The following is a 26,387-nucleotide window of genomic DNA, read 5'->3' as shown; positions in this document are numbered from 1 at the left end:
TTAAATTAAAAGAGGAAAGAGCAAAAATAACTGCGCTTTGTGTAAAGGTTATGAGAGGTGGAAGTATCTATGACGAGTATCTCTGTGATTGACTGTGGTATTGTGTTCACTTTACACAATTCCAGTCAAGCGGTCTTTATTTCAAGGTTGCCTTAGATGCATGAGAGTATTTAAGATTCATGATAGATTAAAATGGACGGTGTAAATTTCTCATTCTACACGGTAGGAGGACCCACTGGATCTGAATTCAAGTATCTGCTGGTATCTAAGCAAAATGAACTTGTATCCTGTGAGTTAACTCAAATTTTGAGTTAAGATCTGGACTGTCTGATTTAAATCCACACTAATACTAAAGAGCTTCTTACATTATAGACGTGGGCTAGATTAGTTTGAATTCTAATTGCACGGTTGAAAAAATTAACTCAAACGTAAGTTAACGCAACGTTAACACACAGGATGTCACGATGTGGATTCAACTCATTCAAGCAAAATATATATAGAGGTTGTGCCTCTGTCAGTTTATTTATATTGATTTAATTTTTAGCATCTGTCCGTAGAGAGAGTTGTTTACTATTCAGCCACCTTTGCAATCTCATGTCTTTGGCATTGGGTCTTGTCATCTATTCAATTTGTTTTTTGTTTCATGAATAAAGATTGGAGATCAAACTATTCAACTATTTAATATTCACAAAAAAATATTATTTTCAGATTTTAAACATGCTGACTTCTCATATATTGTATTTGTAGTAATATATAGCAAACACTGATTCTCGTACATTCAATTTGTTGCATCCTACTAGTTAAATTTTAAGGAAGGATCAGAATATATCCAATTATCCATTGCATTGGAATCTCCTCTGTATACTAAAATAATACATTATGGACAAAGTGCTGAGTTAGTTATTATTTGCTCTGCCTTTATTCACTGACCTATATAATATCCCCGGCCAATCGTTTCTTCTGCACGAATTTTAAAGGAAATAATGTATACACAAGTGAATTAATTAATAAAAATTACAGCGCGTTTGCACCATAAGCAAGAAATTCCCTTAGTATGTCGGCGCTCCCTTTTTCTTTACTTTTCTATTTAAAAATGATCCGCGGGATTAGAAGAGAAGACAAAAAAGACAAATAGGTGTCAGTGTTTTTTATTGGTTAAAGGCAGAGGCGGATTCAAGATTTCTGTTAGAGTAGGGCACTAATCGGATTTAAATAGCTGATTGAGTTCAAATCCATTAACTTATTAGGTACACAATTACAACTCAATTCCTGTAACTATGTTTATTATAAAATATGTTATAATCATAAAATCGATTGACACAATATTGAAAATATTTTTAGTAAGCTAATTAATAAATCATTTGACACAATTTAAAGTGGGATTGTTCTTAGCCAATTAGAAAATTGAAGTCAAAGTTTAGATAAAAATTTAACCGAAATATAAGTGTTAAATAATAAAAGGCACAAAAAGTTCGGCCAACTCATTTTTTAGAATTGTAATAATAAGTCCCACTATCAAATCTTTCTTATTCTCTTTTATTCTCTTTCATTATATTTATGAAATAGGGTATCACATATCTGAAAAAAAAAAATACACAGAATTAACCAAAACTCAGAAGGAATCGATTCAAGAATCGAACTAACTTGAACCAGGAGTAGGCACTATATCAGATCAGGAATAGACACATTGAACAATTAGTATTGAATCGAAATAAAAAATTCAAATTCGGATCGAAATAAAAAATTCAAATTCAGAAGTAGACACACTTGCCTACTCTAATTTGTGTTAGAAATTTATTTTAAAACTCAAAATTTAAATAATATTTATTTTAATATTAATGGTTTTTAACTTTATGAATTATGGAGCTATTTGTGAATTAGTTGTATGATTCAATTTTCATACAAAAGCTCTCTATTCCATTGCCACAGAAAATCAAATCATATAAATATGGTAGAGAGCAAGCTGTGGATGCAATTTCTAAATCTTAGCATTTACTCATAATCAATTGAATTAATTGACAATAACTTGCACCAGAGCTTGCGCAGGAAATAAAATCCATTTGAGTTTCTGTATGTGCATGATTACCATTTATTCAATGAGACCGTTTCATTTCCATTCATATTTTCATATTCAATTTCTTTTAATAACGAATGAAACGGTAATATATTGAATATAATTTTTATAATAGTCATGAATGCACAAATTGATTGATATCTATGGTTTTGCCTATAAATAGCACATACCATTTGGAGAGCAATGATCCAATAATGGATATACTCTCTTCTTTCTGTTAGCTCCATATTTCATAAATTCAATTTCTATTCTCCCACAAACAAATATTTTCTTTATAGAAAACATATTATCCTGCTATCATTGTTAAAAGAAGCTACATCAACCTCTACTACGGTTGCGCCCGAAGGTCGAGGAATACCGGTGTAACTTGGGGCAAGCTTAACCGATTATTCCTGCACTTAGGAAGGGAAGTTGTCTTAGGACCGCATTTTGCAGCTCCGGGTAATAAAGTTTTAATTATATTTTTAATATATATAATTGTTATTTATTTTATTGATCAAAATTCAAATTTCAAATTAGTTGGTTAGTTCATATTTTCCAACAATTTGAACATGCATCCGTCAATGATTACAGGTTACAACCTAAGATGGTCTTTCCTGATTCCTTATTTTTGCTCTTGCCAGTTGCCACTTATTTTGCTGTTGTATAATGTACGGTAATTCTTGAATCCGTTTTGAAGGTGTCCCTCGAGAGATCCTATTTCTCTTGCATATATGCATGCGTTTTCTATCTTGATTTACAATACTGGAACCAGAGGCTACTATAGGCTGTTTCAATACCAGCACAACATTTGCTTTTGATAGACTGCGGTTTTTTATTGTGTTTTTTCATTGGTTCTTCCTTTTAGTTAGGTCCCAACTCAATAGCCGGTACGGTTATCATTTTTCATTCTGATTTTTTTTTTTTGTTTCCTCTATCTAATCAGCTGAGCCTGCAACAGTTTGGAATTATTATCTGCACCCGGTACGGGAAGGCACATGAGGCACTGGACGGTACGGTAATTGTTACTAGTTTGTAGGAGCTATTACATGTGGACATTGTTTTTAGGCTGAGTTGTGATCCACTGATACACTTTGGCGGTGTGAAAGGTGTCTTTGTTGGGACTTTGGTGTATACAATTTGTATCTTTTTAATTTGCAAAAATCAGTCTTTGTTAAATGTAAATTCGTTAAAACTTTATATTTATATATATATATATATATAGGATTTGGCTAATATGCTATGGGTAGCTAAGAGGCCTCCCGTGCTACGGCTCAATATTCGACTTTTCAAAATTATAACGGTCGATCCGAACCGTTCATCTTGTTCTCCATATTAATATGTGTTTGGAGACCAAATTTTACATTTTTTGGAAATTGTTTACTATTTTTTTAGATTTATTGAATATCACTGTTTTTTATGGTCCAGATTTGTCTGAAAAACAGAGATTTTCAATAAATCTAAAAAAAATAGTAAAAAATTTCCAAAAAATGTAAAATTTGGTCTCCAAGCACATATTAATATGGAGAACAAGATGAACGGTTCGGATCGACCGTTAGAATTTTAAAAAGTCGAATATTGAGCCGTAGCACGGGAGGCCTCTTAGCTACCCATAGCACCGTAGCCAAGTCCTATATATATATATATGTATAGTTACACTTTTAACTATATTGTACATTAAACTTTACACCGGTGAATGTATGACGAAAAATGCTACGGACGAACTACAAATATCCTGTCATCCGGATATTAATTAAAATAGTATTTTTGCTCCCATTAAAAAAGCAAAATGGATTTCCTTTTTGGCTTCCATGGAAGGTGCATAGAATCATGAAAAGTAGCATTTCTGCCTCAATCAAGATCCTTTTTAATCCAATTCAAAATTTAGATGGATGCAATGAACTAACCTAGTCTCTCTTGTTAACCATATCCTTTTGTCCGTTTGTGTTCACCTCTGATTCAAAGAAAGGCATATGTAATCTTTAGTACCACACACAGTAGCTAGCACTATGCTAGCATATTATCATGTTTTAATGTCTGTAATATCGACTGTTTGCTTTGTTTCTTTTCCTCTGCGCCTCTATAAAGAAGATTCTCTTTCCCCCTCTCATTAACTAACTATGAAGTGCGTCTCACTTGCACATGGTAATAATGGGGCTTGGGGCATCTATCATGTAAAGATCCATATATCAGATCCCCTTTACCGTCTTTTCACCATTTGATACATTCATTCACATTTTGACTCTCATTAGTCCCATACCTATTCCTCTTTTCTTTTCTTTTTAAGTTTTATGGGTACCATATGTGAAAAGATTGAGAAATTATTGATTTGATAATTTCGAAAATATTTTTAATAGTAAATAAAATTTCAAATAAAATATAGATATGTTCTTAATTGTATATTTAAGTGTAGTTCTATACATATATAAAAAAACACACACACACACACACAAACCGGATGAGTACATTGATTCAACCCGAATTCGTTTGGATCGGCTTATTGGAAAATTCCTGTAAATTATGATTCATCTACTTCAAAATTAGATAGTCCGGATTAAGTCTAATTTTAGAGTAAAGCTAGGGTGTGACATGCTCACCAATAAAGTTTGGTGAGCATAACTCTAAAAGTATATCGGATCGACGTCAAATGTCAAATCCAAACCGTCGAAATCCATGTACTTCATGAGTGATGCATATACATGCAAAATTTTAAAAGTTTCGAGTTTATTTGCTACACGGTCAAGTGGTCAAAGAAATAATAAAAATTGAATATATAAAATAACTTATAATGAAATGTGCATTTCTTTGACCACTTGACCGTGTATCAAATAAACTTGAAACTTTCAAAATTTTGCATGTATATGCATCACTCATGAAGTATATGGATTTCAACGGTCTGGATTTGGCATTTGACGTCGATCTGATATACTTTTGGAGTTATGCTCCCCAAACTTTATTGGTGAGCATGTCACACCCTAGCTTTACTCCTAATTTTATATTAATAAACTTGATTCCAACAAGCACTCAAAGTAGATAAGGATTAAATTTATGATTAGAGTTTATTTGGACCGTCTAATTTGAACTGAATTTCCCAAATTTATAGAAAATTATGTGATGAAATACTTTCAATTGGAAAAGAAAACCAACTTAGAACCAGATTGACTTACACCTCATTCAGATCAGATCTACTGTCAAGTCAGAAACATTTAGTAATCTCTATGATTTTTAAAAAATATAAACACATGTATTGAAAATTAATCGAATTTATTTTTAAAAAAAATATAGTTTTAATTCTTTATAAAATATTTAATGCGTACTTATACCTTAGTGTGGTTGAAATTCTATTTTTTAGTCAAATTTTAGTGACCACGCATTATATATTTTACAATTCAATTTTTCCATCTAAATTTTCTAATTCCTACTCTTATCTCCTCATGATTTTACATTCCGTCATGCATGAAATTGAAGAATGGGAACCATCAAAAAAAGAAATTGAAGAATGGGGAACATGTATTAGATTAGAGCAGTTAGGTTTATTTAATTACGAGAATTTGGTGTTTGTTAGATGCTCACCACGAGAAATCTAACCCTAGCTAGAGGCCTAGATTTACCTCATACATGAATTAATAAAACGGTAGCGTTGCTAGGTGTAATCATATATGGAAAGAATGTTTGCGCTTAGTCCAAAGATTAGGTGATTGATTGCCTTCGTAGTTTCGTACCAAAATGCCTAGCTAGATATATGGTTATGTTTTTACTTTTTAATAACCTAATGACCACATTATATTGTAAAGGTACATAAAAGCCGTTTTTTTTTTTCCTACCACCCTCAAAAATCAGAATTAAATGAATACCATTCAAATAATCATATTTCAGATTCCGCCACGTTCGCACCGTAGATCTGCGAACGGATCGCCAATCCGTTCGCGAAATGGATCTGCGGACTGACCCGCTCGCGCCCTGATCCGTTCGCACTGTGGATCTGCGCACCGACCCGCTCGCTTTGACCCGCTCGCGTCATGACCCGCTCAAGTGACCCGTTATCACTGTGGATCTGCGCACCGACCCGTTCGCACCGTGGATCTGCGGACGGGTCAACCCGTTCGCAAATCCACGGTGCGAACGTGGCGGAATCTGAATTCCGATTTTTCGGATGGTATTCATTTAATTTTGATTTTTTAGGGTGGTAGGAAAAAAAAACGGTATAAAAGTTGTTTTTTATGCACGAATCTCAAAACAAATATAAGGTTGGATTTGGAATCGTAGGACCCTACAATCCCTGTTAGGATCGTAGCAGATTTATTTCCTTTCATAAAAAGACTTGCACCACGCACATGTGATTTGTGAAACGATGATTTTTCTTTGTGCTTGATTCTTTTATGCTTCAAGGTCGAGTACAATTGACCAATTCCATAAGTATTTTAAATTTAAGACATTATATTTCTAATGTTGTTGCTACATTAATTTGTTTTATTCATGAGGATGATATATAATTATTGCTAATATGGCATAAATTGTTATTCTAAAAAATATCGTTATTACCGACACGAGTATTCGCGACAATACCGACATTGTTAATCACTTTTACTCTCGCAAATAAAACAGATTCTTGTAGCTTTGTATTCTTATTAGTTTACATGTTAATATAAAGTACTAGAATAATTTGATCTCTGCTTATTCAAAAGAAGAGTTTCAATATCAAAAGTTTTTTTTTCAGTGCCACAGCATATCACGGCTTTATTTTTATTTATATTATAAAACTTAAAATTTGTTGTTAGTGTTATAGATGGGATGTTGATATGTTTGTTCTCATCAGTCAAATAATCAAAGTTTTTTTTTTTTTTTTCCTTTTGCATTGTAGTTTTTCACACATCATGCCACCTCAAAAGTAATACAACAAAAAAATTTATTGAAAAATATGAATTATTAAGAACTTATTCTTGTTCGTCAAAACATGGAATTGTAAGTCGGGACTGTAAGTACCACAACTGGACGAGAAATAAGTAAGATTTCAACATAATTAAGGGGCGGAATGTAAATATGAAATGGTCCACGATATAATAAAAAGAGAAAATTAGTCATTTGCCACTCCAAAATCTAAAATTGAAAAATGTCATCCTAAAATTTGAAATTGTAATAATGTCATTCTAAACTTCATTAATTTTTTATTTTGCCACTCCAAATAATTAATAATTAAAATACTTTCCCTTCTTCTCCTCTTCTTCTTCTCCTGCCATGGTTGATTTTTTTTTGTTTTTGTCTGAAGCCCGTAGCCACTGTCATTGAATCAAATCCTTTAATACAGCATTGTCAGTAGGGTATCAAAAGCAGAAAGAAAAAAAAAAGACAAGAAAAAAATTAGATAGAAAAAAAGGAAAAATAGTCACAGGGGCCAAAAACAAAAAAAAAAACAAAAAAATCCAACTGACAGATAGCTAGTGGGATTGCTTGTTGTAAAGATAAATTTGCTAATTATAAGTTTTGGAGGGTTAACTTAGAAATCTAAACTGAAATCAATCAAATCAGCAAATGTTAAATTTAAAACTTACAAAATGGGTAATTCCTACCTTTCGTCATGGCAGGAGAAGAAGAGAAGGCAGGAGAAGAAGAAGGATATTTTAGTAATTAATGAAGTTTAAAGTGACATTATTACAATTTCAAATTTCGGGATGACATTTTTCAAATTCGAAGGTTTTGGAGTGGCAAATAACCAATTTTTCCTAATAAAAATTGGTCAAGCTTTGGTAGCAATGGGGCATGTATTGTAGGGGTGCAAACGGATCAGATAGTGCTCAACCCATATCCGTATCCGTATTTTTTTTCGGATACGGATACGGATCGGATATTAAACGGATACAGATACGGATCGGATAGTAATCGGATATTAAACGGATACAGATAAGGATCGGATATTTTCGGATACGAATACATATACGGATATAATTTGGATTCTAATTCAAAATATATATCTAATTAACTTGTTACACCATTACAAAATATATATCTAATTAACTAAAATTCACCAACATAAATATAACTTTAATTAAAAATACCAACACAAAAGATCATCTTTAAAAATATTCTAATACAAAAGATAAATAGACAAAAAAAAATTCTCTCAAGTCTTAATATATCCGGATCCGGATAATTATCCGTATCCGTATCCAATTCCGAAACTCAACTCGTATCTGTATCCGAATCCGCATAAAAAAATCTGTATCCGTATCCGAATCCGCAACTATCCGTATCCGAATATCCAAATCCGCAACTATCCGTATCCGAATATCTGAATCCGCAAAAATTCGGATACGGATCCAGATTCGGACGGGTAATATCCGACCCGTTTGCACCCCTAATGTATTGTGTTGTGAGTAAAACTAGGGTGTTCTTAAGCTCACCAAAGTGTTTGGTGAGCTTAACTCTAAATTATAGTATATCGGTTTCAAACGACAAATCTATGCCGTTGAAATCCATCTACTTCACAAATGATGAATTTACATGCAAAGATTTTAAGTTTTCAAATTATTTAGTATAAAATTAAGCGATCAAAATTAGAAGGTTTATATATTAATTTTAGTCTATTCATTTTTAACACTTTTTGACCACGTCACTTTATACAAAATTAATTCAAAATTGTAAAAACTTTACATATAAATTCATCACTCGTGTAGTAAATCGGTTTTAATGGTTTGAATTTATTGTTTGAAGTTAATTTAATAAATTTTAGAGTTAAGCTCACCAAACACTTTGGTGAGCTTAAGAACACCCTAGTTTATTACTTTTTAAATTTGTAGAAAAATGATGGCATAAATGTCACTTCTTATAATAAAATTGAATGCCAACATCAGCATATGTCAAGTGGTAGATTTTATTGTTTGTTTTTTCATGGAACATTAACTTACTATTAATGGGTTATCGGATTTGTCCATCTTGCCTACCAAAGAAATGAGTATTCTAAATTTCATTTTATTGCATTTCCTTATTCTTCATCTCTTGTCTGTTTGTTTGAACAGTACAAAGGTAGTGGGGGGTAGTACCGTAACAGGAGACAGCAATCTGCAAGGAATTGCACTAGGTGAGACAAATAATAAAAAAAAAGATAAAAAAAAGAAAAGAAAAAAGAGAGATAAATGACCATGAACATGGTTGCTGTCTTGTGTGTTGTGTCAAGGGGGGCAACCGTGCACTCTCCATCCCTTACCAGTCAGGCAGTCACCACTCAGTGGGTACCAATGAAAGACTACCTGTCTTTAACTCTTCTATTATCCTTTTGTTGGATCTACTATGTACAACTTTGGATAAACAGAAATATTACTAATTCGAATGCAATATTATTACTTTCAAGAGTAAGGTAAAAACACACTATTAGTTTTGGAAATTGTATCCTCTGGATTAACTCAAATTTTGAGTCAAGATTTGAACTGTCCGATATAAATTCGTACTAATATTAAAGGCTCCATGCATTATAGACTTGGACCGAATTCTAATCACACGGTCGAAAAAATCAACTGAAACAGTGCTTTAATCCAAAGGATATGGATTCTTGGTTTTGGGCTCCACATCTTTATCTATGTTTTTAAAGTTTGAATAGTGGATCTGAACTACTCGACATGATCTTCAAATTCAAAATATATTTGGAGGTCCAATTTTATATTTTTTTTGAAATTTTTATACTATTATTTTAGATAGGTACAAAATAACATTTGGATGGTCCAAAATCTCATGAAAATGGTGATTCTTTACCTATCTAAAAAAACAGTAAAAAAAATTCAAAAAATATAAAAATTGTTCTCCAAGCACATTTTAATATAGGCATCGTGTTAGACGATTCAGATCAACTATTTAGACTTTGAAATCAAGATAAGGATGTGAAACATGATTTGAGTACAAAAGTAATAGTGTATTTTAAGTTTTAATTCTACCCTACTTGTATACAACAATAGTACATTCATTGGTTTTATGTAGTGCTGGGTCAATATTATTAGTTTTATTATTATTATTATTATTATTATTATTATTATTATTATTATTATTATTATTATTATTATTATTATTATTATTATTATTATTATTATTATTATTATTATTATTATTATTATTATTATTATTATTATTATTATTATTATTATTATTATTATTATTATTATTATTATTAGTTTTATTAGTTTTGAAAGAGTATTTGAATGACATATTAGCACCTTTTGAATAAATATTGGAAGTTAAGCACCAATTCACATAATACAAAATTAGCATTATTCACTTATTACTAGAATTAACATTCTTGTTAAACTAATAAACATATAATTTATTTATGTTTTGAAAATTGCAAAGAGGGTCAAGTCCTCAGTCATAGTTATACGCTTATTTAAATAACACTATTTTTGCACTCGTTTGTATTTGTTTCGTTCGTTATATTCTGAATGATAATATAAAGCGTACTATATTCTAGAAAATTTTCTGAGAGAGTGAAGGGAACTCAAGAATGGGTCAAATTTCTTGATATTCTGGGTTTGATGCTTACCAAGGTGTTTTCATCAAACTGGAATTCAGACTTCCAAACTATAAAATTAAATATGAATAAATGTCAATCATATAAAATTTTAATACTGTGTATTATGTATTGAAAATAAATAAGAGTTGATTGACTTCTTATATTGAATCGGCATACACCTCTGCATCAAACTTCATAACAAAAACAATTTCGAAACTTCTTAATTTAGAGTCTAAAACTTTTCGTCAGCTGAATCGTCATTTATACAGACTATTTTTTTTTCTTTGACTTGAGCCAATTTATATGATCAGTAAAAAAAAAATAGCAAGTTATGATGCCACAAACTTTTTAATAGAAAATCTTTCTACTGCAATAGTTTCTAAGCTAAACCTAACTACGAGTTCAAACGTTAAATTACTAGAATAATTTCTTCCAGATTTTTGAGTCAAAGTTGTTATCAATATAACATGGTAAATAATTTGTGTCCTTTATGCCATTAGAATTGGAGCCATAAAATTGAAATTGGAATAGAAAAATAAAATAACAAAGTACAATTTTATTTTATTAAAGAAAAAAAATAGTACTCACAAAAATGACAAAATCTAAAGAGTAATAAAAAAACAAATTATAAGACGAGCCCTAATATATCACTAAAACAAATATTACACCTTTTAAAATTTCATGCGGTCTTTACAGATAAACCTCATTTTAATTGTATACGGCGTCAGGAATTTTTTTTTATTATAAAGAATCTCAAAATTCAATTTTGAAGTACACGAATCATTAAGATGAACGATTTATATTCCTTGTTTAAAGGAGGCTGCAAATACAACCTAAGGCCCTGTTCCACGGTACGAGAGGAAGGCCCTGTTCGGTTGCACCAGTGGAAATAGGAATGGGCACGAGAATGAAAAATTTTGAACTGAAAATTACTGTTCACGTGGGAAAAAAAATTTCAGTCCGAGTGAATTTTCATTTTCCCACGTGAGCAGTGATTTTCACGGTGCAGCCGAACCGGCCCGAAAGGAAATGAGAATAGGATTTGAAAATTTTTGAACTAATTTTTACTGTTCATGTAGGAAAAAAAAATTTAATACAATTGATTTTTTTTTCCACGTGAACAGTACTTTTGCTACAGCAGCCGAACAGGTCCTAAACGAGCAAGTCCGAATCTCAAAACACAAATAATAATACCCCTGTGCTAGCCTGAATCTCAAAGCGGTTGTGAGTAAATCTCAGACTGTAAAATGCAGGAAATGTTTTACATATATTGGAGTGGAGAGGATACTCTTCCGGCTTAATTCGGCTCAAACAGGAACTTAACAAAACAGGCCTAGAGAGAGGAATTCGCATCCTCTGAGATATCTCATCGCGTGCATTATTCACAACCGTTGAAATACGTTCTGCACGAATCTCAAAGCGTAAATAATACTGGCCCCTGCGCTATAGCCGAATAGGCACCGTACACGTCAGCCACGCACGCGGTGGGATATCTCAGAGGATACGCACTCGAGAGAGAGCGCGCAAGAGCAAGGCAGGCAATGCATGTTGCATTACTGCTTTTTTTTTTTTTTTTGGAGGAAGTTGCATTACTGCTGTAGTTCGCATGTGACGAGGACAGGAGGTTCAATTCAATGGATTGAAAGAAAAACAAGAAAGGGAAAAAAAAGGAAGATGGAAAGCAGGAAAAGAATGAAAAAGCTGATGCACATATGTATTATAAAGAGTTAAAAGTCACTGCTATGATGCTTTTGCCCAAGTCCGTATTGGGAATTGTGGCACTGCACATGCATTATTGCATTAGCATATGAGTACGATCATACTTTTTTTAATTTTTATTTTCTTTCAATTATTATTTTTTATATATTTTAGGAATAAAAAATGTTTTACATGTAAAGATGTACTGGTACAGCTGGCGGAGCCAGTGATTTCTAATCTTAAATTAATTTTACTAAGTGTTCACAAAAACCTTTATAATTATAAGAGATCTTAAATTTTCAAAATATTTTTAGATATCTTTTATTTGACACTACTGTTCAAAGTTATTTTTGGCTCCGCCACTCTCTGCACTTCACTGGTATTTTGACAAATACAAATACAAACACCTATTACTTCATTTGCCGTTCCAAGTAACACTACAAAAAGAAAATCATATTTAAGACATGTTCAAATGCCAGGTGGGAACATGAATGAACTTGGATTCGGGTTTAATTTGAATGGCCGAAGTGTCTGTGCGAAAAAAAAAATTCACTCTGAGTGGATTCTTTTTTTCCCACAGACAGAGTGGCAGTCGAACAAGTTCTTAGTGGCGCATTCAGATCAATTCAATGTAGCTTGAATTTGACTTGCTTGATTAGAATTTTTTTTGTCAGTTTGAACTCGAAATTATTTTAATTTACTCGCTCAAATTTGACTCATGTATTTTTTAAAATGTTATTACAAAATTAACAAAATTGGTAACTATATATTTCGAACTAGAAAGTAATGAATCTGAATTTTTTACAATTTTATTATCCAAGATTGTATGAAAATAAATATGAAAAATTACTAGTATCTGAGATTATTTGAAGCTCAAACTAGATTCTAGTTAGAATTGATCCAAATTTGTTAATTTAATTTATTAATCAAATTAGAACTGGAACCTGCTTGCTCCAATTGGAGTCATATGCCGCCGAATTTTTTTTTAGTTACCACCTAAATAATTCAAAATTAAACAACTACCACCCTTTAATTTAAATTCATATTGTACCACGCACGTTCTCTAAAGATACACACCAATTTTTTTTTATGCGCATTCTGAAGGTGTGCACCAACTTTTTTTTTTTAATTTTCTGTAATGCAATTTGTAGTATAAAACGTTGATCAGATTGTGCGCATAATTTGTAATAATTTGTGCATCAACTTAGTACAAAATACTACTCAGATTGTGCGTATAATTTGTTATAGTAAATTTTAGTTCAAATTTAGTACAACATTTTTTGTATTAAACAAATGCGTTATATTTTCTACAATTTCAGCATCAAGTTTAATGCGTACATATAATTATAAATACTACAGACCAAATAGAATAGAATAGAAAATCAACTTAGTCCAAAATTTTAAATTAATCAGAACATAACTAAAAGAAAAATTGTGTGATTAAAACAAAAAAATAATTTGGTGTACGTCCCAAAGTTAGCGCACCAAAAAAATTGGTGCGCATTCTGAGAATGTGTGTTGGGTAAAATTGAATTTGAAGTGGTGATTGATTAATTTTGAAATAACGAGGTGGTTACTGAAAAAAATCTTCGCATGTGCATAGTAACAACACATGCGAATAATCATAATTAATTCGTGTTGTATTCGTTTTTTGACGTTTTCGAATCAAACTCCGAATAAAACACGCAAAAATGTGTAATACATTTTATTCGCGAATAAAACGCGAGTCACGAATTATTCATCAGAGTAAAAAATGAAAAAAAGCAATTTTTTTTGTTTCCTTGTTGTACCTAATAATTTCTGAACTATACTTAAATTATAATTGGATCACGAAATTTTGATTTCGTCAATCGGGATTATTCATTTGTTACTATGTGCATATGCATTTTATTGTTTTTCCTCTTTTTTCATAAAAGTCTTCCGATTTTCAGCAGAAACCAATGTAGCGGGTTGATAAGAAAGCAGAAAGTGACCCGCAGCGCAGTAATACCACAGAATCAAGAACCACAGAAAGTTGTACAGTTTTGACTATGAGAGGATGGATGGCTGTGATACCGATACGGCTGGATATAGGATGATGCATCGGTAGATTTGATCATGAGTAAGTTGTGCCATATCTTTGACTTCTACTATGTTTCTTCAGTATATGACAAGATGTGCCGTATTTTTTATGATTTTTTACAACCATTTAAGATTGTCATACTTACGTCTTACCAGTTACCACCATCCTCCATTCCGCTCAGCTTTCGTCACAGTTGTGTCTTATTTTTCCATATTTTATTTATGATTTAAAAAGAGTTACAGATCCCACAATTCATCAGTCATTGGAATTGTTGCGTTTAGGCTGTACAGAACAGAACATGGCTAGCAGACTGAATCCACATCCTCTCCAATACCTGATAAGGGAATCTTTTACAATTACTAGATCTAAACCGTTATTTTTAACTTGGCACGAATCTCAAAGCCCAAAAATAATGCCTCCTTATTGCAGCCCGAATACCAAACCTGTTGAAATTGAATCTCAAACCGTAAAGTGAGGGTCATCCTCTGCAATACCGGAGAGGATATGGATTCTAGCAGACTAGCAGTTGCCAGTTGCGAGCTGGGTATTATTACTCGTTATTGCAGGTGCAGCAGGTGGACTTGCAGGATTTGGACCGCCGTTGTAAATTGTCCGCTAAATAAGTCTACTTTTTAGATTGATGTTAGGTAGAAACGGATTAAGAAACATACTTCTTTTTAAAGATTAAGAAGCTAGAGGCTTAATTTTAGAAAATGGTGCTTAAGAATTCAGATAAAAGAAAGAAAAGTTAATCCTCCGTAAGGAAATGATGTTTGAACAGATTAAATTTTAAAGTCTAAAGAAAATTTAAAGAATATTATATATTGATTGCATTTCCGAATCCATTCACTAAGACTTAGCTCCAAAGGGGAGAAGACAGCAGCAAAGGTTTGACCAAATCTGATCAAAGTTAGTTATTTGTTTCAAAATCGTAAATTTTGAAGGAGAACAGACAAAAGATAAGAAAAGAGAAGGTAAGTTTCACATAAAAACCAAGTTCAATTTTAACGATTTTGTAACTAAAATTTGAGTACATTGATGTTGAACTCGCCATCTTCTTTCGGAATTCAGATCTACTGCACTGCCTGACTGAGTAGAATGAGAAATGAGTCGTAAGTTTAATTTGACACGAATAAAACGGATCTTTTATAGCTAAATAGATACTGAATTTCAATCGCTTGACTAGTATTTTTTCCTCTCCTTTTATATCTTTTATTTTATTTAATGAAATAATTTAAAAAAACAGTCTGAAGTGCAAACGTTTACCACTCCTTTGAAAAAATTATAGCTGTGGCCCCGTTTCTGTTCACAAGAACTTGGTTTTCAAATGCTATCGGTATTACTTCTTTTAGCAACATCGGATGAATAGGATAAGTAAAAAAAATGCTCGCAAATAATTCATCAGATATTTGTATTTTTTTTCCAAATTTGATGTATCATATGAATAATAAGAGATTTATATTTATATATGGAGAAAGATGAGGGTTGAAATGCTTTCATTTTTTATGCCTCCACCATGCTTTCATTTTTAAAAACTTCAATAATTCAAAATTTAAAACTTAAAAGTCAAAATAAAACAATTGGATATGATCTATGTTATTTTATCTATGCACTTGTAAAAAATTATGACATTTTAATTTTATTTTAGTTGTCACCAAGAGCTTTTAAAAAATGTACTAATGTGGATAATTTATAGACGTTGATTTTTTAACTTATTGATTCACACAAAAACAAAATTGAAATGTGATAATTTTTTATGAGCAAAGAGAGAAAATAACATAGATCACATCTAACGATTTTATTTTGATTTTAAAATTTTAAATTTTTGAATTATTAAAGTTTTAAAAAACAGAAACACGATGGATGCAAAAAAAATGAAGTCATTTGAACCCTCCTCGTGGAGAAATATAAAGCTTTCTGTTTCCTTCCGAAAAACTCAATACTTAATATATTACTTATATCATAATTAGTGAATCGTTCTCAAACTATATCATTATAATATACAAATCACTTATAACGAATATAGTCATATTATCCTTGAATTTTTAATTTACTCTGTATGTGCATTCATACGTAAGACAATTTTTTAGATTAGTTACTGTAGGTTTATTAATAAATTATGGAGTATGGCTAATATAACATCAGTGTCATTTCAGTATATATAACACAAACTCCAAAACCTATCAAATCGAGTTCAAATGGTGAATCCAAACCGTTCAAACCGATCTACTTCATTAGTTGTGCGTTTACATGTAAAATTTATAAGTTTTTGAATTTATTTTGTATCAAGTCAAGCGGTCAAATATGTGAGTTTTTAAGTTAATTTTAATACATTCATTTTTCAATTTTTTTGCCGCTTGATTTGATACTAAAATAACTCAAAAATATAAAAAGTTTGCATGTAAACGCATCACTCATAAAGTAAATTGGTTTGAATGGTTTGGATTCACCATTTGAACTCGATTTGATAGGTTTTGGAGTTGGTGTTATATAGACTGAAATGACAGTGATGTTATATTAGCTATACTCTAAATTCTGTACATAGGCTAGAAACAATTCTCACAACGGAACAATAGTTTGAGACGGGAGAAGATCCAAACCCGCTAACCACTTCTCGTGGAAAACTGAAACAAAGCTGCAAGGCACGTGAGCGCGCGAATCTCGAAGCTCATGAGCGTCGAAAGATGCACCAGCAGCACCAGTGAGCAAACGGGCCAAATCCGCAGCGCCCGTACTCTCTTCCCCAAAGCCCAAATCTGGAGGTCGTAGGTCCCAATTCCCACTTTAGCCCTACACCTGTCGAGATAAGTTAACAGTCTAATTGTCTTCGCATAAGTGCAAAACTGTCATTCCACCAGTAGCAGTTGCGTTAAAAGCACCTTTCTTCTTACATCTCCACTAAAGCGAAACAAAAAAAGAACCAACCCACTCAGCACAAAAAACTCTGCATGCAAAACAGAGGCGAGCGAAAAAGGGACAAAAGAGAGATGACCGCCGATGAACCGAGTCTGGAGAGACAAATTGGTTGTATGGCTGGTTTCTTCCACCTCTTTGACCGCAACTACATTCCGTCAAAGCGCTACGTGTCTCCCAAAAGCCTTCTTCTCACCTCATCTGTAACTCTCATTTGCTTTCGAACATTTCTCTTTTTCATTATGAAAAATGGTAATTGTTGTGTTTTCTCCTTTTCATTCTTACTGAATGTTTAATGTTATTTTCAGGATACAGAGTCTATATCGCCTTCAGAGAAATCCGATTCTTCACGTACATTTCTTCCTGCACCAAGTCCCGATCTAACACCTTCACTCAAAGAGACACCATGGAAGGTTTTGGAAGCTTCCAGACTTTCCCTTGACAGCCGTGCTGTTACTGACGCTAAAGGAAAGCTCCACCGACGCTCCCCTGGCGCTGTGGCTCGGTTAATGGGTCTAGATGCATTGCCAAATCAAGACACACAACCGAAACCCACTATACTTCGCCGGTCCTCGTCAGAGTCACGGGCCCGCACTGATCCATCGTTTTACCAGTTCGTAGATGCTACTGCATTTGAGAAGGTGCATTTTACAGAGAAGTCAAGAAAACAGAAGAACAATTCCTTTATACAAAGAAAGAGTATTGAGTTATTTCCAACGGAACAGAAACGGGTTGGTATGCAACCTGTACCTGTTTCCTTGTATTGTGAGATCGAGAGGAGGCTGAGAATAAGGGGGATTGAAGAACCAGCAAAGGATTTAGAAACGCTGAAGCAAGTGCTGGAGGCGGTTCAACTGAGAGGCCTTCTTCACTCTAAACCGTTGGATGTACCTGATCAAAGAATTGACGGCTATGATTACTGCACTTCTCCTGTTGTGCTATTGAAATCCGCCTCGAAGCCTTCACGAGTTCTGAGGAGAGATCCAAGATCCGGAAAGCAGGCCCCGCAAGCAGTGAGAGGTACTGATAGGAGAGTGGCAAAGAGCGAGATGAGAAGGGGAACGGAGAGAAAGTTGTCACCCGTTGGATCTCCTGTGGGAAGTCCGAGGAAGGTGGGTCCGGGGACCGTACGGTCAGGAGTGAATAATCGGAGAAGAGATGCGAATATGGTACAATGGGGGATATCTACTGGTACTGGTACCGGTACTGGATCTGACAAGCGAATCAAAAATCCACCGCAGTACGACTGGGAGGCAAGTATTTTCAACACAATTTCCTCTTCGAAAAGAAAGTCAATTTTGTAAATTTATTAAGTTGGTTATCCACATAATATTTTATCAGGAAAGCTCGTAAATGATGTATATTTATTGCAAATGACTTAAATATACGTGCATCAAATGCTGATATTAATCAATGGTTTGGTTGAACAGGAGGAGAGAACTGGACGAAATATACTGGAGAGGTGCGACCAATTACTGTACAGCATTGCTGCTATAACGGCCACTGGTCAGATATCAAGCGAAGATCTACAACCGAGTCCTGTTTCCGTACTGGACTCTGTTTTTCATGGCGATGAATGCTCTCCCTCTCCTAAAACCAAACGGAATCTCCATTTCCAAGGTCAGATTCAGATTTAACACAAACCTAAGTGTAAGCTGCGATAAACTGTCATCACATGCTGGTACACCAAGGAATATTTGCTGAATGCTAAATCATATATTAAATCATAATTTGCAGATCAGCTGTTTGACCGGGCCCGTGATCAGTCAACTGATGAAATTGCTTCCATCGGATCTGAATGTTCTGATCCAGATTATATCTTTGTGGCTGAGATAATGCGATATTCAGACCAGTGCTATGACTCATCCAAACTCTTTTCATCACTTGAGAAGCACCACAGATTGTGTGGCGGCAGTGCCACTTTGCATCATCGGCGCCTAGTAATTGATTTGGTCTGCGAGATACTAAACCGACACCGACACTTGTCATCCTGGGAGGCATTTAAACATGCCAAATCAACTTGTTCGACGCAATACTCACAAATGCCGGATACAGGAATTGTCTGGCAACAGATTCAGCAAATGAGAGAGCCGATAATCATCTCAAATGAAGTCGCAGATGTCACATCAAGTGCCGTTTCAAAAGACATGGCTACGGATCATACTTGGGCGTACCAGTCAGCCGAATTATCAGAGGCGGTGCTTCAGATTGAGCGGATGATATTCAAGGATCTCATTGCTGACACAATACATGAGCTTGCTGTGTCCTATCACCTCCCTAGGAGGAAGCTGATTTTCTAGTTTGTAACTTTGTAAAGGATTATTAATTATTAATTGTACGATTAATTATTATTGGGTGAGTGCGGGCCCAACCCAATGTGGGCTGTGCCTCCGGCTTAGGCCCACAAAAAGTCTGTAATCAGTTATTCAGTATATGGCAGAGAGAGTTGTCTCTACTGCTGATTTTGATAAACTAGCAAATCAAAAATTGGATACTGCAGATAGGGGTCCACGGTTCAGTATTGCAGTGTAATTGCCATGACAGAGGGGTGCAAGGCCCATGCTGGTTGCTTGGAAGCTAGCCCAATTAAGGTCAGGTTGTGGGCCCACTTCTCGTTGAAATGCATACATGTAACATGAGTTTGTCAAAGCTCACTGGAGTTGGGTCAAATTAAGACTGCAACAGATTAGGCGGGTCCCCGTAATGAGTTGACAGTGGTGGGGTTGATTGTGTACTGGGAATTTAATTCAAGTTTGGTTTGGTGCATTAAAAGGGTGTATATGATTCCAAGAGTTCCCTGATATTCCAGGTGGGAACGGGAACTGAATTTGATTGAAAGTTCTTTTTACTTGCCTTCTAGTTTTCAAAATGAAATTTCGTTTATTTGGTTGAGACTGCTTTTACGCGTCTTGGGTTTTCCAGAATGTACATTTATTTTCATTAAATGAAGAAAAACTAACAGTCAACACTAACTAGTAATATCAAATGAAGCTCTTTTTTTGTTTATTATATTCATATGGTATTCAGTACGAATATATTCATATGGTATTCCGAATCATTCAACATGGTCTCAAATAGCATGGTGAAGCCGGCTTTGTTACGGAACGACACAGTTACGGCATGGAACGGGACTACACGTGTTACTGTTCCGTGCCGTGGCCAGTTTTTGAAAATTTGGCATGGCACGATATGTCACACGAAAGATTCGGTCACGGCACGTAATCACGGGAGTCACGTGTAATTAGAACCAAGGTTCTAAATAGCGATTATAGCGGCATAGCGGGGAGAGAAAAAAAAAAAGCTATTGTGAATAGCGTAGCTATAGCGGAAGCTATCACATATAGCGATTTTCCCTTTTCAAACTTTATATTCTATATTTCTACTAATTATCAACATAATCAATATTAGAGAATTGATGTACCAACTAAATGATAACCAATCTAAGTCTATACTTTTTATTAATTACGCAAATAAGAAGGAAAAAAAATCTAAAAAGTAACATTATTTAATAGTTTATACTTCATGGTATTACATATTATAATAGACAAAGAGCAATTAATTTTATAAGGTAAATGAAGTCAATATACATATTTAAATATTTTATAATTATAATAATAATCAAAATCAGCTTTCAATTGAAAGGAACAATAATAATTTTATAAATGAATACTATAAAAAGAGTAATCAAAATGAAGAATTAGTATTTGAATATTTCTCGATATAGAATGATAGAATAAATCACAAATAAAAACAAAAACATATAGTTTGGTTTAGTATACTTATCATAGAAGACCATGTAGCATTAGAAATAAGAATAGAAGTACATAAGTCCATATAAATTGCAAAAAAAAAACCATGTAGCATAGCGGTAGCTATATCGGGTCTCATATAGCGGTAATAGCGGTCATAGCTGAGTTAGCGCAATTTTATCTCATAGCTTAGCGTTTATGGTCCGGAAAAGCTATAGCGTAGCTATAGCGCCGCTATAGCTAGCTATTTAGAACCTTGATTAGAACCGTTAGGTCTTAATCAAATGGTGAATTTTGAATAAACTAACTTAAATTATGAAAAAAATAGTTAAACATGGGAAACGTAATCAGTTACGTCTGGACATAGCACGCAAGTCATGGCCATGACCATTTGCGTGTCGTGGTCACCCCTTAACATTTTGGTCACGGCACGACACATGTCACTGTTCACTTGATCACGGCACGAGACCAAAATCACGGTGTGTTAACGGCACATTTTTTTCACTCTATCTCCAATACAATATGGTATTTCGAACCATTCAACATGATATTCAATACGAGTATATTCACAATCATAAGCTAAACTTTTTTACTATTTTTTGGATGAGGAGGGTTCAAATGCCTCCATTTTTGGTGCCTCCATCATGCCTCTAATTTTAAAAACTTAAATAACTAAAAATTTAAAACTTAAAAGTCAAAATAAAACTATTAGATATGATCTACATCATTTTTATCTATGCATATGTGAAATATTACGACATTTCAACTTTATTTTGGTTGTCATCAAGAGATTGTAAAAGAATATACTAATGTGGATAATTTTTAGACGTTGATTTTCAACTTATTAATTTACATAAAAACAAAATTGAAATGTGATAATATTTTATGAGCATATAGAGAAAATAACATATATCACATCTAATGGTTTTATTTTGACATTTATAATTTAAATTTTGAATTATTTAAGTTTTTAAAAATTGAGGTATGATGTAGGCACAAATGAAGACATTTGAACCCTCCTCTTTTTGGATAGATAGAAAATTACCGCTTTGGCCATAATTTCCAATTGTTGGAAATTTGAACTCTTTATCTTATTTGTTGAATAAATTTGAATAGCTTACAACAAGTTAATATGCTCAAGAACTAAATCAAATCAATTGGTACAATAATAATAGAACAATAGAAGTAAGTCAAAGTAACAAAATGTGTACTGACCAATACATATCCATCAAATAAATAGAGGTTTAAAGAAAGCTGATAAGCTAGATTTTCACCTTTTATTATTTAAAAAAAAAAATGTATTCATCAAGTCAACTGAAAACAAGTATTCAAACAACGTTGTAATCCAATAAGCCATATATTAGAGTTTACTCATGGACATCAACCGTCGCATTCAGGTTTTTTATTTTTATTTTTTATGTAAATTATTTCGAAGGAAAAAAAAAATATTTTAGACATGATCACCATAGTCTATGGAGTTCTGCCTACTAAACGAGATTTTCGAATTTTGATCCTATTTCTTTTAATGAATTTATTTTAATTCCTATTAATAAAAAAAACCGTCTTATTCGTTATTCCTCAGTAAAGTATATGAACCCATATTATTATATTTTTTGTGAAAATTAATTTTTTGACATAATAATAAAAGGAGTAGGATTAAAATGCACTATTGGTTTTGTGCTCCAACCATACTTCACATCTACATCTCCGTTTACAAAGTTCAAACAGTTGATCCGAACCGCTCAACGTGATCTCCATATTAAAATGTGCTTAGAGACCAAATTTTATATTTTTTGGAATTTGTTTACTATTTTCTTAGATAGGTACAAAATCACTGTTTTTGGATGGTCCAGATGCAGTGAAATTTTTGTTTTGTTTTTAGGGTATTAAGGTTTAATCAATTAGTTGATGCAGAGTAGTAAGGTTTAATCAAAAGTTCAGATGAATTTTATAGCAATTATTGGTTCAGATAATAAAAGAAAGAACGGTGATACAACTTTAATTGAAATTGAGAGGTTTAATTGAAATCAATTGGGTTGAGTACAGCTTTCGCATTACTTAGGTTGTTTTAGAAATTATATAATTGGAAAAATCAGTAACTTAATTTTTGAATTTTAAATGGTTTATCTTGTAATATTGCTTTGTTGGCTCTGCTGACCAGGTTCTTGCAAGATTAAGAGGGGCTCTCTCTTCAGGTACCACTAATCTTTTATTTAATCCAAAAATGTTATCATACATGTTTATTGCAGTAATAAAGTTTTCCTTGCAATTTATTGTATTAAGCCAGCATTGTTAGCTTTTCAGGAATATTGGTGATTATATGCAAATATGGTATTTCATGGGGTTAATTTGAAAGAAGTCTTAGTAACAGTAATAAGGTTTCTACTAGGCATTGCAAACGGGGCAATAACCTTCTATCACAGTGAAATGATAAAGGATGCTCAATAATATCAGTTACAATTAGGTAGCATTTCCATTATTTGTTAATTATAAGGTGGCATTTCCATTATTCGTTAATTATATAATGTGATCTGCCTCATGAAAAAATGGTTCTGCTCAAAATGAAAAGCTAATTTGGAAGTATTATTATTTTTTGTAGATAAATGGATAACTTAGATAAAATGGAAGAGGACATGTTTTGATGTATTATATAATTATATTCAATTGTGCAACTCTTGAAATTTTGATATAGATTACATTTGCAATTTGTTTCTTTGACATAATTTATTCATTGTTGTACTTTTTAATTCTTCATGTATGTTTTGATGTGTCATATTCAATTGTGAAACTCAAATTTGTTGATTAGAAGATGAGAAAGTCTCAATGTGTGTAGTGATCAGGGGACTAAACAGCATTGCCAGTGGTTTCTGGTATTACAAAGGAAGGGCGGCAAAGATGGAAAAGTGTAAACGTGTAGTTTGTTTAATTTTTCTAGTCCCATTTTTTAAAATTTTTAATTGTCGGTTTTAGTATATTTAAAGCATTACTTGAGATTGTGGGGTTAATTGTATGAATTGCATCTTATGATTTTCAGTTTTTCTTGAAGTCAAGTTCATCCTTTCTGAAATGAGAATACCTTGATTCATGAACATCGAAAAGACTAATCTGAGTTCTAACTCCACAAATATTCTATGATTTTTGAGTGATTATTATCTACAGTAAGCTATTTCTAAAAGAAAAATAAAATAATGTAAAGTGTAGGGACTTAACTGCAGTTTTTGTGCATTTTGTTCTGACATCACTGTATTGAACTAGTAATGTACCCTAACATCAAATTGTATGTATTCAGATACAAAAACAAAATAGATCCACTATAATTATTCTTCAGTAGTAATGATTTCTCTTAGTATTTAGTGTTTAGTGTTTAGTGCTGGATTTTATGGAAACATCTGGACAGGAGGAGCTAAAAAGAAGGCTAAGATGGCAGCTGAAGACTGGATGTCCATCATTGAAGATGCCATTCCCCCTGGAAGGGAGCTGGTGGTGTATCATGAGCCTCCCTGTGTTCCTAACAATGATATATGAGACCTTATGAATCCTACTTACTTTTTGTTATTAGTAGTAAATCCAGCCCATTGTGTTGCGGCTTAATTATCTCAAACTTAGAATATTTCTGGTATTTAGCTAATTATGTATGCTGACTTATCTGTTGCCAGTTAGACTGCACCTCTTTTTGGTTTTTTGATGTCAGCAACATTCAGGATTAAAAATCTTGATGAGCTGAACAAACAATACCTGGCTTGTAATTAACAGTTCCTTTAATGGAATGGACTTTTTAGCCTCTTTTAAGAATAATAAAAATTCTTCAGTAGTAGTTAAGTAGTAGAAAAATATCTCTTAAAAAAAAAAATACATTTCTTAATTTAGGCGGAGGAGACAACGAGAGACAGAGAGAGAGAGAGGTGAGGAAAAGAAAGGCGGGGGGAGACGGGAGAAAAGAAAAAAAAAAAATAACGGAGAGCTATTTTAATTTTCCGTTCCGTTCCGTTCCGTTCCGTTCCGTTCCGTTCCGTTCCGTTCCGTTGCGTTTTTTTTTTTTCATCAGCAATTGATCTGATCTGAAGAAGCGCAAATTTAAAAACCAATCCAACGATTCTGGACTTATTTGGATACGTTTCTCTGTCCAAACGTTTTGACGCTAGTTGGACTCTATATATATATATATGAGGAGGGTTGAAATGCCTCCATGTTTTTGTGCCTCCATCATGCCTCCATCTCTCTCCATCATTTTCAAAGTTCAAATAGTCGATCCGAACCGCTCAATCTAACCTCCATACTAAAATATGTTTGGAGACCAAATTTTATATTTTTAGGAATTTTTTTACTATTTTTTTAGATAGGTACAAAAATACTGTTTTTAGATGGTTCAGATTTACTGATTTTGTACCTATCTAAAAAAATAGTAAAAAAATTCCTAAAAATATAAAATTTGGTCTCCAAACATATTTTAGTATGGAAGTTAGATTGAGCGGTTCGGATCGACTATTTGAACTTTGAAAATGATAGAGAGAGATGGAGGCATGATGGAGGCACAAAAACATGGAGGCATTTGAACCCTCCTCTATATATATATCAATTTCTACTATTAGTGTGTAACATTAATTAGGTCAGTGTTTTAAAATGCGGCTACATGGCCCGCATATGCTTATGCAATAGTCTTCTGCATACAGAAACTCGTGCAGTCAAGATCGTGCGGTTTTGATTATATAGACATATGCAGCCCATGCGAATCTGAAAAAAACCTAAAAACTATTTTGCAATGGAGAAAATTAGAATCTATATCTTTTATAATATGGTAAAGAGCACAAACCACTATACAAAACAAGTCTTTAGATATAAATTAGTTTTATTTTATCTATATTTAGGGTAAATTTCGCTGTAGGTCACTAAACTTTGTTATTTGTCACAAATTGGTCACTCAAGTTTGATTTGTCCCTTTTGAGTCACTCAACTTTGTTGTTTGTCCCAATCAAGTCCCTCTATATTTTTTCATCCAAAATTTTAACGGAATATGCTAATTCTGTTAGTATTTTGAATGGAATATGCTCATTCCGTTAATATTTTGGATGGAATGAGTATATTCCGTTAATTTTTTGGACGGAATAGGAATATTCCGTAAAATTTTTGAATGAAAAAGTATAGAGGGACTTGATTGAGACAAATAACAAAGTTGAGTGACTCAAAAAGGACAAATCAAACTTGAGTGACCAATTCGTGACAAATAACAAAGTTTAGTGACCTACAACAAAATTTACCCCTATGTTTATTTAAAAAAACACAGTAAAATCACATATATACTTCCGCATATGAAAAAAACCATATTATAAAACACTAAATTAAATAGAGACTTAACACGTAGAAAATTGAATTTTAACTTCATTCCTTTATATATATTGAACTTTCTTTTTTAGTTTACAGTTA

At 32.9% G+C, this 26,387-nt stretch overlaps 1 protein-coding gene across 1 annotated transcript; it reads left to right on the top strand.

The window, feature by feature from the left end:
- Positions 1–17,203: 17,203 nt before the first annotated feature.
- On the top strand, positions 17,204–19,689 carry LOC144559774 (uncharacterized). The gene is made up of 4 exons (XM_078308894.1): positions 17,204–17,420; positions 17,526–18,470; positions 18,648–18,837; positions 18,955–19,689. The coding sequence occupies exons 1-4, from the start codon at positions 17,253–17,255 to the stop codon at positions 19,515–19,517; spliced, it is 1,866 nt and encodes a 621-aa protein (XP_078165020.1). The 5' UTR covers positions 17,204–17,252; the 3' UTR covers positions 19,518–19,689.
- The last annotated feature ends 6,698 nt before the right edge of the window (positions 19,690–26,387 follow it).

This window comes from Carex rostrata, chromosome 9, assembly GCF_964058835.1.
Source record: "Carex rostrata chromosome 9, lpCarRost1.2, whole genome shotgun sequence".
Taxonomy (NCBI): domain Eukaryota; kingdom Viridiplantae; phylum Streptophyta; class Magnoliopsida; order Poales; family Cyperaceae; genus Carex; species Carex rostrata.
Note: the sequence above shows the minus strand (reverse complement) of the source record. Positions and strands in the feature narration are given on the sequence as shown.

Coding starts and splice junctions, on each gene's coding strand:
- LOC144559774 (XM_078308894.1), top strand. CDS start 17,253: ATGCAAAACAGAGGCGAGCGAAAAAGGGACAAAAGAGAGATGACCGCC. Junction 17,421..17,525: donor GCCTTCTTCTCACCTCATCT/GTAACTCTCATT, acceptor TGTTATTTTCAG/GATACAGAGTCTATATCGCC. Junction 18,471..18,647: donor CACCGCAGTACGACTGGGAG/GCAAGTATTTTC, acceptor TTGGTTGAACAG/GAGGAGAGAACTGGACGAAA.